General features: G+C 34.1%; 1 protein-coding gene across 1 annotated transcript; it reads left to right on the top strand.

Moving 5' to 3' along the window:
* Positions 1-570: 570 nt before the first annotated feature.
* LOC105324785 (uncharacterized) lies at positions 571-6,154 on the top strand. Its single transcript, XM_034478949.2, has 3 exons — positions 571-671; positions 2,282-2,356; positions 3,418-6,154. The coding sequence occupies exons 2-3, from the start codon at positions 2,342-2,344 to the stop codon at positions 5,692-5,694; spliced, it is 2,292 nt and encodes a 763-aa protein (XP_034334840.2). The 5' UTR covers positions 571-671; positions 2,282-2,341; the 3' UTR covers positions 5,695-6,154.
* The last annotated feature ends 6,764 nt before the right edge of the window (positions 6,155-12,918 follow it).

Raw genomic sequence — 12,918 nt, 5'->3', positions numbered from 1 at the left:
AGAGGTTGGTGCGTAAACATCTTAAGGTAGCTCCATACTCGTAAAATTCTCTGAGGAAAGTTGAAAAACCGAACTGATTTCGACTTATTAGACTTAAATGTCATCAATTGTTAGAAAAAATATACATGTCATCACACTTTTTGAGATGCCAGATAAACATAAACTAAAGCATATTTTAGCATTAGAAAATGTATTTTTTTCTGTTAAAAGTAAAATCTTGTAGGCAGAAATTTGTTTTTCTTGTTTAATTTTAAAGTCAACTTTATCAGAAAACTAAAATTACAAAAATATTTTAAAATTAATCGTTGGAATAAGAAAAACTATGGCATTTAGACATACAACTGAGAGAAAGGTCAGAAAAAGAGTTATTTCCCCTTTGCATAGATAAAATATATAAAAATTTGGAAATTTCGTATAAAATTAAGTGCGAAAATATCTTTAACATACCAATAATTCTAATTACATCCATGTGATTATATTCACATAAAATAAATAAAACTATCTTGCACAATTTTTAAAGAATTCAAAGTTTTACAAAAAAGTGTGACGTCACAGAACACTGGATCTACTTTAAGATAGGTGCCTAAACATCTTGGGGACTAAACATCTTGGTGACCAAAAGTCCTGCTACCTCTGGAACCATGCTAGCCTAGCTTGACGCTTTGAATATTGTAAGTATCAGATACGAATTATGGTCATTAATTCATGTACTTTATCATATATTATTGCAGAGATAGGATTTATTTTTCATAATTCTCTGTGCACAATAATAAATCGCACCAAGCATAATTTCATTGAGTAAACAAAGAAATAGAAGGATCGAATTTCCTCTACATTTCAAAGAAAAGGAAGTGTCGATTTCTTTGTTTGTTGCATAGGATTTCCTATAAAACCCGAAATACTTTCCTACATGCAGTGTTCTAAGTGAAATGAGTAAACATTTTTTAAACATAAGACGGTAAATAATTGCCAACTAAGCTTAAAAGCTTACAAATAAAAAGCTAAGCATGTCAGCCAGTAGAACAATAAGTTTAGAAGTCAAAAGTGAATCGGTAAGACATTGAAATCTGATCTCCAGAGCAAATAGAAAGCATTGTTTCAGATGTAGTTTATACAATCATTTTTGTTTAGAATTAGGAAGGGAAACGTGTTGCAGAGCAGTGTGTACACATGACTATACTCTTGACTTATCATCATAATTATCAATTGCAAATAAAAAAAAAAAAATGTAACACATTTTCCCATTTCCGCAGAGTTTGTGGCACTAAAAAAACAGGATATATGGCAACAAAAACCTGGGGTACATGTAGCTCAGTGGTAAAGCTCCTGACTAGAGTTACAGGGCCCAAGTCTCAAGCTTTTGATCCAGCTACTTATTTTCATTGTGTATTTGCTCATTCCTCCGCCTCAGACTTACCCTTTACAATTAGGATTAAATCATATAAATAAAAAAAAAACATGTCCAAAATTCAATCATGTTACTTATTGGAGGTGCACAGTACTATGACAATAAATTTGTTTCAATGATCATTTCTTTCATTTGTGAATAACCTAGTATTTAAATTATCAATAAATTTTAGGGGATCAAGTAAACAGTCTTTATGAAAATTTTTCAAACTTACTGGCCAGCACTTACTGCAGGTCTGTAGCTCCCGTTCTGAAAGAAATTTGAATGGACATCCTGGGTTGACCCAGGTCGTCGATGCAATTTTTTTTCAGACTGGGAGCCACACTCTGACCTGCAGTTTGCAACATCAGTGAACTTTCTGATTGTACTTGCCCCTGAATAACTTTACTGGTCCCCTATTTTATATAGCACATGTGTCACATATATGGTTAGTGTTACGTTAAAAAAAAAAGGACATCTTCTCTCAATATGATCTGAAAAATGATAATTGATAAAACATGCATAAAGTTTAGATTAATAGACAATAAAAATATTATTAGAAACATTTCTGTGTGTGTGACTTTTAGAATATCTACAAGTCCATCGGACATCCTGATTTGTTATTTTCTCTGACCCAACCTCGAAATTTACTGACCTTGGTCTTCCGAATACTGGGTTTTCATGAAAACTGAGTAAATGTACCTTTTTTTGAAAGAAAAATGCATAATGTGCATCTGCTGAACATGCACAACATGTATGTGTATATAAGTGTATTAGTATGTATATATTTTATTGACATTCCATATATCCAAAGCTGTTAGGGCTAACTTATTGGTTTTCAGCATTAACGTGTACAGCTATAAAAACTCAGATATTTTTTTCTTTCCATTTCAGCAATGAAGACCTTATTTCATTTCTGAAAGTCACATACCGATAACTTGATATCAACCAAGAATGCATACCACCAAGGTAATTAAAGCATGGGGATTCAAAATTTTAAGGCATGCTTTAAACTGCATGTATATACAAGAAACTTAAATTCATATGAGCAAGAAAATATTGGGTGGTTCCAGAGAGTCTCATCTAAGCTAATTATTTTTTTTTTGCATCGACCCCTTGCCTGGACCAAAGGTAACCCAATAAATTAAAACTATGCCCCAATGTAGTTTTGTGCATTTATTTGACGTCCAGATGTATTGGAACGTCATGTTTCTTGCTTTGTTAATACCATGGCATTATCATAATGGTTTCAACTGCAGATATGCAGAATGCATGCAGCATCATATATGTCAAAAATAGTTTGTTTGAGGCCTGAATTTGGATAATATGTTGCAAGATAAACAAAATAGGTGATAACTTTCTTGAAAATGATATGTGATAATTGGAATTTGGTCGAAAACATGAAGAGGGCTGAGCAAGCCTCACCCTCTCACATTTCCTTATCCTCGCCAAATATTGTTTATACTTCAAGAGAGTAACCATGTATTTTTTTTTATATAGCCCTTGATTAAGTCTTTGTATTGTTATTTTACTGATCCATAAATATGTTTTCTATCTACTTCATGTACTAACTTGCCTGTTAAATAAAACACAAACAAAAATATTGCAAATAAAAGTGAACTTATACATGTACATGTAGTTGACAGTATTTCTTCCGTTCACTTGTAATTGCTCTTGAACTATGTTGAATTATACTGACTTGTAAAAATCAGTTATTGCAAATTTTCTGAAGAGATGTATCGGTAATAGCAGATTCTTATCATGGGAGGGAATTCGAATAACAAAGATTTTTTCTGACTTCTTCAATTTTACATATAATGGCAAATAGAGTAGTCTGTTATGATAATGATGAACCATGTATGAATCACATAGCAAAATAACTGAAGTTAAGCCAGAAACCCCCCTCCCCCATCATGGCAAATAAAGTTATCCATCGGACAATTGAGTTTGAAATGCATGCACTTTTGCACTTAGTCCATGAATACTTAAAATAGATCAATCTTACATATATGTTTATCTCTCTTTAACAGATCGAGCCAAAATCATTTGTGGATTTTTTGGAGAATGCTTGGGAATCCAAATCCAGGTCCAAGGAATATAGATTCCGAAATTCGAAGTCCATATCTAGTCCTTCGCCATCTTCCAAGAATGCTCCAGAGTTGAATACCACCTGCTCTCCTTTTCTGTACAAATGCAAAATATGCAAGAGAGCATATCTGAAATTATTTAATTTAGAAAAGCATGAGAAATCCCATGATGATAAAAATGGGAAGAAATTGGACTCCAAAAAATCAAAGAAATCAAGACATGCATCAAAAGCTAAAGAGAAATTAGAGAAAGATGCAAAATCTAAACGAAATTCACACTCCAAAAAACACTCTCAGAATGCAGCTGACGAAGTGAGGGAATCTTCCGTGCTTGGTGAGCCAACTCTGGCTACAAGTTTCCAGGACTTGCTTGATTCATCACCAAATACTTCATCCTATTCCACTGCCAATTTCCATAACATAGACGATCTCATATCACAGCCTCAGGGCATGCCAAGTTCTGGCGGCAATATACAAAGTGGACTGCAGCAGCAGGAAATGACATCAAATCTTGTTAGATCTGAGCTAGAAAATACAACTTTATTAAATGCCACCTGTCCACAGAGTGGTGTAGAAAAGAACACCAAAAACACACTCTCTCTCCAGATTCAGTCGGACCAGCCTTGGGGTGAATCTGCCAAAAACCACATCAACTGGGACACAAGGACCAAATCTGTTGTGTTTTTTCAACCAATAGAGGATGCATTTCACACTGTCAATAAATCCACCATCCCTGCCCACACTGAGAGGGGTGTTTTTGAAACAACATCAACAGAGGAAGAGGTGCAATCTCAAGTGACCAGGATCTTAGATCTCCTGAATAAGGAAAAACCAACTGATGCTAATTCAGATGCACAGTCTGGTCATCATCCAGAAACTAATCTTCATGGTTTGACCCCCGTAGCTCTGAAAAAAGAGAGAGATAAATATAAGCAATCGCAAACAGTCACACAGATGGCTGGTGTAAATGATGAAAGTGATGATCATGACGATGACATGCATGATGCAGACTTCAGTGAAGACATCTCTGATTTGGATGAAGACGTCAGTTTGAAACCAGTAGAAAATGTCTGGGAAAGCATTATAGAGAAGAAAGAACCAGGGGCCATTGATAAGGCTATTGAAGAAGACTTACCGGCCGCTGACAGTGATGAAACTGAAAAAAAGTCCAAGAGTCAATCAGGTTCCGTGGACAAAGATCAAGTTGACATCAGGAAAAGGCTCAAAATTAAGCTTGGAGGCAGTAACAGCAAGCATGAACATGACATTGAAGAAAGCTACAATCATGAACACGATGATAGTAAACAGGAACATCATGACAGTGATACTGAACAAGTTGACAGTGAACCTGAACAAGTTGACAGTGAGCAGGAACAAGTTGAGAGTGAGTACAAACAAGATGGCAGCAAGCAAAAACACATTGACTGCAAAGAAGAACAAGACATCAATGGAGAGAAGAATGAAAGCAATCAAAAACATGCTGAGAATGATGACAATGGTCCATTGGTATGCTCAAAGTTGTATTGGTGCTCTATTTGCCATGAAGAATTTGATGATCGCAAAACTTACAGGGCGCACAGAAGAAAACATGTTAATCCAAAGCTACAAAAGAATACAGAAAGAGTGAAACCTGAACAACCTGCCTGTGACTTGTGTGGCAAAGTATTCAAGAGTATAACAGGTTTAAGTTTACACAGAAAAATTCATACCAAAAACACCCAGTGTGAGATATGTAAAAAGACATATAGCCATCCCTCCTCACTGAAAGTCCACCTAAATCATGTGCACGATGTTACTAGAAGAGAACACATCTGTGAAATTTGTGGAAAATATTATTTACGTGCCAATAGCTTGCAGGTTCACAGGTCTGCCATGCATGATGATGCTACCTTTGAGTGTAAAGAATGTGGGAAAGTTTTCCACCACCAGTCAAATTTGCGGAAGCACCTGCGCACACATTTTGGAGAAAAGTCGTTTGTGTGCGAATGCTGCGGGAAGGCGTTCAAATTATCTGGTCCTTTACATCGCCACATGAGGATTCACAAGAACGAGAAGCCGTTCGAATGTGTGACCTGTGGAAAATCCTTCCGAACAAGTTACAATTTGACGGTTCATATGAGAACGCACACCAGGGAAAGACCATACAAGTGTACCATTTGTGGAGAGGGGTTCAATCACAATGTTTCTCTCAAAGCACACATGCAGAAGTGTCATTCCTGAAAGAACAGCTATATATATCATGTATATATGGACATTGTGTAAATTTCCTCATGAAATTATGTTTATGTCTAAAATTCAGAATGATGTATATGAATTAGGACATGATTACTTTACAAAGTATGTGCCTTATGGCCGCTCTCTAAAAAAGTTGATTAATTGCCCTTTCTCTTGATTGAGTTATAAAAAATTATCAGAATCATGTCAGTGTTGCACTATATGATTATTTTTAGCATAATCTTTCCTGTTCTTAATTTTTTTTATTCTTTTAACAATAGAGCAGTTTGCAAATCTGTTTAAATTTTGAGAATGGTATGAAATCAAGTCCTCAACAGCTATATAAAAAATCATTTAAAAAAAAATATTTTTAACACATGTCAAGAGAGGGGAAACAACTATATCTTAATTTTGTTGTAATGTTTTATTAATTGCAAGAGTAAAAATAATAAAGAATACACTTCAACTTTGTTTATTTATTTTGTTTGAGGGTTAATTAACATGTGCAGGGCTGTTACTGAAATGTTTTACTCTTCCTCCTTACATGTAACTCACCATTCTTCAGTATTAGGAGGGAACATGCGCGGATCCAGAAAATTTTTCCAGGGGGGGTCCGAAGGATAATTGTGTTTGCCAGGGGGGGTCCGAGGCATATTTTCGCGATAATTTTACTATGTAAATTTAATAAATTTTCATTTTCCAGGGGGGGGTCGGGACCCCCCCGACCCCCCCTCTAGATCCGCGCATGAGGGAAGACATCGTTGTCATTAGGACTCCCAGATATTGCAAAAACCATAGAATTGATGAAAGAGTTCTAAAAATAAATCTCTAATATTGTTATTGAGGTACAGATTTTTTTTTTTTAAATACACATGCATGTTTAAAAAAGTATATATATTTTTTTTAAATCTGCTTTATCATAATATGAATACAGTATAAATTTCTTCAATTTCTGACCAAAAAAGGTTTAAAAAAATAAAATTCAGTCTTTTTTCAATGAAATATATAGGGAAAAATTCAATAAATTGGCAAACTATGGGCAGATGAGTGTACATGTTTAAATAATGGAAAGGTTTTATCAAAATTGATTTATTCTGTAAATAATAAAAAAAGATAACTATGTTGTTTATCCCAATGAATTTCATTTCTTAAACCTCTTGTCTCTTGCATATTTATGAAGAAACATATTCTGTTCAGTTCATTTATTCACTCAAAACCATTTCAAACATATGGTACATGAGGAAAATATAACATTATATAAATAGTGCCTGTTTGGAAGGGTATTTATTTTGTTATACTGAATGTCTTAATTTTAAAGAAAACTTAACTGCTTTTACATAGGAATAACGTGAATTCTACAGCGAACCGTACGCGCATAATTTTCGCGCATGTAACAATTTTAATGTATAACAGTGGGACGGACAACTTCGGAATGGACATTTTTCCGGCGTTGCGCACCTCTTTCCATACACACTATTGACCTAAGTTTAGTACCAAATGGTGGGGTTTTTTATTCTAAATAAATTTATGGAAAAAAAATTGAAACATTTTTAGATAGTTTTTTAGATATTTGAACTTAAAAGTTCCAACCCCATGGGATTTTAGTTTGGAAAAAATACCCCACAGAAAACCCCATGCAAACCCCATGGGGTTTTGCAATAAACCCCATGGGGCAGAAAACCCCATGAAAATAATGTGGGGTTTAAAAACCCACTTTTTTCTTAAATAACAGTTTAGGGTTTTTAATCCCATAAAATAGATGTCATGGGATTTATTATCCCACATATGCATGGGGTATTTTATCCCATTTGTTCATAATATAAAATTACTAAAATATTTTACCAATCTATTAAAATACCAGTACTCACAGTGCAGACAGTATGGGGTGATGTTAACTAAACCAATCCAAGCAAATAAATCAGATTCTCAATAATAAGTTACTCGAGACTGATTTATTCATGTTTGCATTAGTTCAATGACTCTAGATTTTCTCTTGCATTGAATTATAATCCACAGATGTTGGTAATGTCTTCCAAAAATGCCTTTTTTTCAAATGACAAGTGTCAGCATCAGAGGTATGCTCTGTCATCCTTTAATTTGCCTAAAAATATGTCATGAAAACTATGTCAATTATGTTTAAAAGATATAACTAATTCAAAATAAGTATTGCCCTGCTTATTATAAAATTCTTTAAAATCTGACAGGTTGTAAATATTTATCAATACTGAACTGTATTGTATGTACCAGTGTTATATGATCCACTAATAAAGGCATAAATTTACGGTTTATGCAATCACAAAGATTACATATAATATTTAAACTTCTGTTAAATATCATAGCATATTAAAACAGTCTTAAATCTATGGTCTCACTATTTCGAGAAAATTCGGTCCAAGAAGAAATGTTGGGTTTTTTTTTCATTACCTAGCTTTTCACTTGGAAGTTATTAAAGAATATATAGACGTATAAATCTAAAATGAAACTGATTTGCAGTCAATGGAATTACCTTTGGAAATGGACAGAAGAAACACAAACTTAGCAACACTAGCCCTACCAACTTATCAAGTACCAAGCGATGGAGTTGAAAACCGGATGTCGAAATAGTTAGACAAATCGGGACACAGATATTTCGATTAGAGCAGTCGAAATTTCATGAATTTCAAGTATGATGCCGTTTAATGAACTCGAAAATCCTAATATGTTTTACGGTGCGACCGTTGGGGCGAGCACAGCATGTGATCAAACAATTAATTATAATAAATTAATAAAATAAAATTAACAACGTGAAATTTGAATGCCAAAAAATAAAACATACCTATTTTTCAGTAAATTTTCATTATTCATAGTTTATAAGATTTGTTATAATTTATTTATATGTAGAACAATAGTTTAATCTCAGATACAATGTTGTTAAATAATAAAGATTTTAATATATAAATATTCATTGCACTGCATCTCCTCTTTTAAAGTGATTGTGATTATGATTGATTGATTGATTTCCCCCCTTTTTTTGCAGTAGACATTTTTTCTTAAACTTACATATAAAACTTGACTCATCATAGAGCTCCCCCCATGCTAAAATTTTTTTCATTTTTGTCAATTTATACATAGAAAATCGACTTACCATGGATTTGCCCCTCCACTTAAAAAAAAATAATTAATGTTTAATTTTATTTTTAATTTACGCTTAAAAATATTTGCTTATCATGTTAAAAGAACATGGTGTTGTCCCCCCCCCCCCCCCCCCGCATGTAATAAATGGAAGTGAAAATAAAGAAACCATTGAACTGCTAAAGAGCTAAAGGATTAGAATTTTCATGATTTATATTTCTTTTTGCTTGCAAAGATTTTTTGGATGAGGCTGCCATCCACCCACCCACCCCCTTTAAAAAAAGGCGCTGCTACGTATAACGTTACGTTTCAGGAAATTACCGTAATTATACTGAATAAAATATTTGTGAGCATTCATCCAAATTAGTGCAATTTACAACTGTTTCCTGTATCTGAAGAAATGTCCTTATTCGTCAGCTGTTCTTTATCTTAGCCTTTGCAAGATTTTAAGAGGATTTTGGTCATTTCAGCAGATTTACAATTACTTCAATTAGAGTAATTTCCCCTTATCAGTGCTTATTGTGACGTCAAAGCTGACGTTGGTTAAGTGTCGTCTTACTCTTTAAAACTCCCCTGAGAAATAAAAGTATGCGAAGTATACTGTTTTATTTACTTAAAAAGCATGATGTTCTTAAAGTTACACATCTTATAAGCTTTTCAAAGGTTTTACTTTGATTCTCGGGAGAACGTGATGTTGGAACGTGAGGTTGGAAACCATTGGTACTATGAATTGTGGGTCAAAATTTACTGACTCCGAAAAAATATAATCGGATCAATGTGTAAACGTTTGTGACGTCACACGATTATTTTTGATTGAAAGTGTACTGAGGTGAACTTTAGAGGTAACATTGACTGTATGTCGCTTACATCGTTATTGTTTTGTCTTGCTGATTCTCGTGAGAGTGTGAAGTGCTAAAAATGATTACAGGGAACTACTGGGACGATTAAAACGATGCATTACTGGTCCGATTAACTGACGCCAAAAAAATCCGTTGAATGAATGTGCAACTAGTCCGAATTTTGTATTCACACACGCCTTGCCGGTAGAGCTCGCTTCGCGCCGGCGCTGCGCGCCGGCGAGCTGCGCTCGCTATTAGTTATTTAACATCCTGAACACCGTATTATTATATAGATTATTCATCTAACTATAAACATGATGAATTTAGTGTCAATGGTGGGGGTTGGGTGGGGGGGGGGGGGGTTATTACAACTAATAAATAAAGTGTGCAAAATGTTTTATATCATTATACTAATATGTAAACGGTGTGACCGTTGGACCGAGCGCAGATTTAACACAGTGTAGTTTGATTTTTGTATAATAAAATCTATTTAAAACGCACAGAGTAAGATCCGCCAGTATGGTTGCCTACTCAAATCATTCGTCTAAGTTAAACTAAACGTCGCGTGCTCAGTCTACATTATGACGTCATATTTCAGACGTTTTGTCTTCGGAAATAGCCGAAGAGAGTTACGTGATTCCGAATTTTTTTTATTTCTTCATTCATTGTTCATCAATTTAATTCACATGAATGTCAATGTAATAAAATTTAATACTTTATTCAGAATCTAAAAGATCAGTTCCTTGACGTTAATGTTTTTATTTTCCATCTGATAATTGATAAGACATACATAGAACAAGTCGTGTTTCTTGATTGAAGCACTATTGAAACTTATCTGGTTTCCTTTTTAATTTCTTTTAATTCAAATTACCTTCTATTGAAACATTGGAACTTATTTAATCGAGTTTTGGGGCAATAAACATCTATAAGTACCAGTCAATCAATGATCGAATTAACTTTTTAGAAACAAAATGGCTGCCAATATGGCGGCGCCCAGGGCTGGAAGAAAATTTTTTTGGCCTTAGTACCCCTGATTCAACTTTCATTTTTCAATGATTTACTTATATATACGTGTTACCATTAATCCTCGCTTCGCGAGGCGGGCTTCGCCCGCCTCTCGCTGCGCTCGGTATTAGTAAAACCAATAATTATTATAAAATTCTTAATTTAACAGGAGATAGTAAGGTGATTATCAAGGTATATATGTACAATAATACTTTTCGACGGATAATTTCAGCTTGTGTACATGTTTTCTCATGGGGGGGGGGGGGGGTACTTGATGAAAAGTCCCGTTGATTTTTTCTTTTCCGTAGAATGTTTTAGTGCAAGAGTATAAATTTTGTGATAATGTCCAGGAGCTATTTTGGATAATAAAAAATAGATACCATGGCTATAGTACATCAGAGGCATGTGACAAAATCAGTGCGTTTAAATATACTGTAGAAGCCTCTCACAATAATTATTTTGTTTTTAAATTAATTCATAGCATGTATACCGGTAAGTACCTCTTATCTATTTCTTTCCCACTCTTCCCATTGTATAGGACTTATCTCAAGCGAGCAAAAGCTGGAGCAAAAGCTGGAATTTTATTTAAAATCGAATTTCCCATTGCAATTAATTTGGCAAGTATATATAAAGGATAACCTTTATACAAAATAAACCAGTGCTTAAAATACATAGTCATGGAGAACAAATCATGCAGTCTTTGTAATGATTTTAAAGCTTTATCATAAGAATACTTGGAGTGATTTCCACACCGGCAATAATAACAGAGTCTAAGGCCGACTAAAAGGCATTACAATCTAAGTCAAAGGATGAGGCCCATTGCACATTTGTATCGTTTAAATATTAATATACTCCCACGATTTCATAATAAACTGAACAAGACCAATCCCTGTGTATACATGTACTTTGTATTCACTGTCTATATTTCAACACATGTGTATACATATCATCGGAACGCTGTGTATACTAAATATATCAATGCATGCTTGATTTTATGTTGTCAAATTTGTATCGAGCCGAGAAGGCACTGTTACTGGTTTGATATTATTTAAATTTTTGTGGCATTTTACAGAAAGAAAATTTGGAGAAAAATCATTGCCGGCCGTGAGATCCGAACCCACGACCCTTGGGTCTGTAGGCCAATGCGCTACCATATGCGCCACGGCGCTCATTAATTTCTGCTGATGTAATTAAATATATAAACAATATCAAAAAGGGTCATTAACTGATTACGGAAAAATGATAAATAAATGGTGTTTTTTTTTAACTAAGATATTTTAAAATCTCATTACCTATTTTTATACTCATCAGATATGATTTAGTATTCAATAATCGTTTATTTAATTACCCTGGGCGTCGGAAGGTATTCATACCCGTGCGGCAAATTTTATCGATAACAACGGGGGAGGGGGGGGGGGGGTCGAGATTAAACCTAATTTGACTCGAAATAATGATATATTCTACGACGTGTCCAATGATTTTTACATTTAATGTTATATCATTGTTACATATTTACTACTATCAGAACCAATGCAAAATCATTGTACTTGATCTTTGTTTCCATTTTACGACATTTAATTTAATTAGTTTATATTAATGTATGATCATTTACTTATTAGTCTCTGTTGCACATCCAGAACGTCTAATTCTTGCCGAAAAAACGTTGAAATATACTGATCGTTATATTTATCCTTCCAGTATTGATATTAGAATGCAGAAATAATTCATTACTGATAATTGTTTTAAGTTGTTTAAGATGTATAAAGATATTTTTACTACAGTAACTTTCAGTACAATGCACAATGTTTGATATGCTTATTCATTGTTACAGTAATATTCTCCGATAATTGGAAATGGCTTGCATCTTGTTATAAATCATAAAAGCTAGTGAACGTATTTTCTTTACTTTTATCTAATTAATGCCCTGTTAATTGTGATCACACGCCAGAAACACTTCACCAGTGTTCACTGCTCAATTGAACACAGATCGCTGCAATCATTGCCGCTGCAATAAACTGGTCAACAGTGATACATCTTTGCAGAAAAAATCCGACGAAGGTCATTAAATAGATGATTAACATAACATATCGTTTAACCATTCAATTATTGCTCTGATAAAAGTCCCTAGAAAATAAGGGCGACCAAAAGGAGTTCAACTAAATAAATACCCAGGGATTAATTTCAAGCGCATACATGTTCCCAGTACACTTTTATTTTAAAATTTAAATCTACGTCCCAACCCATTGCCTTTAATCCCAACCCCCCGATCCGGTAG

The sequence above is a fragment of the Magallana gigas genome, chromosome 9, assembly GCF_963853765.1.
Source record: "Magallana gigas chromosome 9, xbMagGiga1.1, whole genome shotgun sequence".
In the NCBI taxonomy this organism is placed as follows: domain Eukaryota; kingdom Metazoa; phylum Mollusca; class Bivalvia; order Ostreida; family Ostreidae; genus Magallana; species Magallana gigas.
Note: the sequence above shows the minus strand (reverse complement) of the source record. Positions and strands in the feature narration are given on the sequence as shown.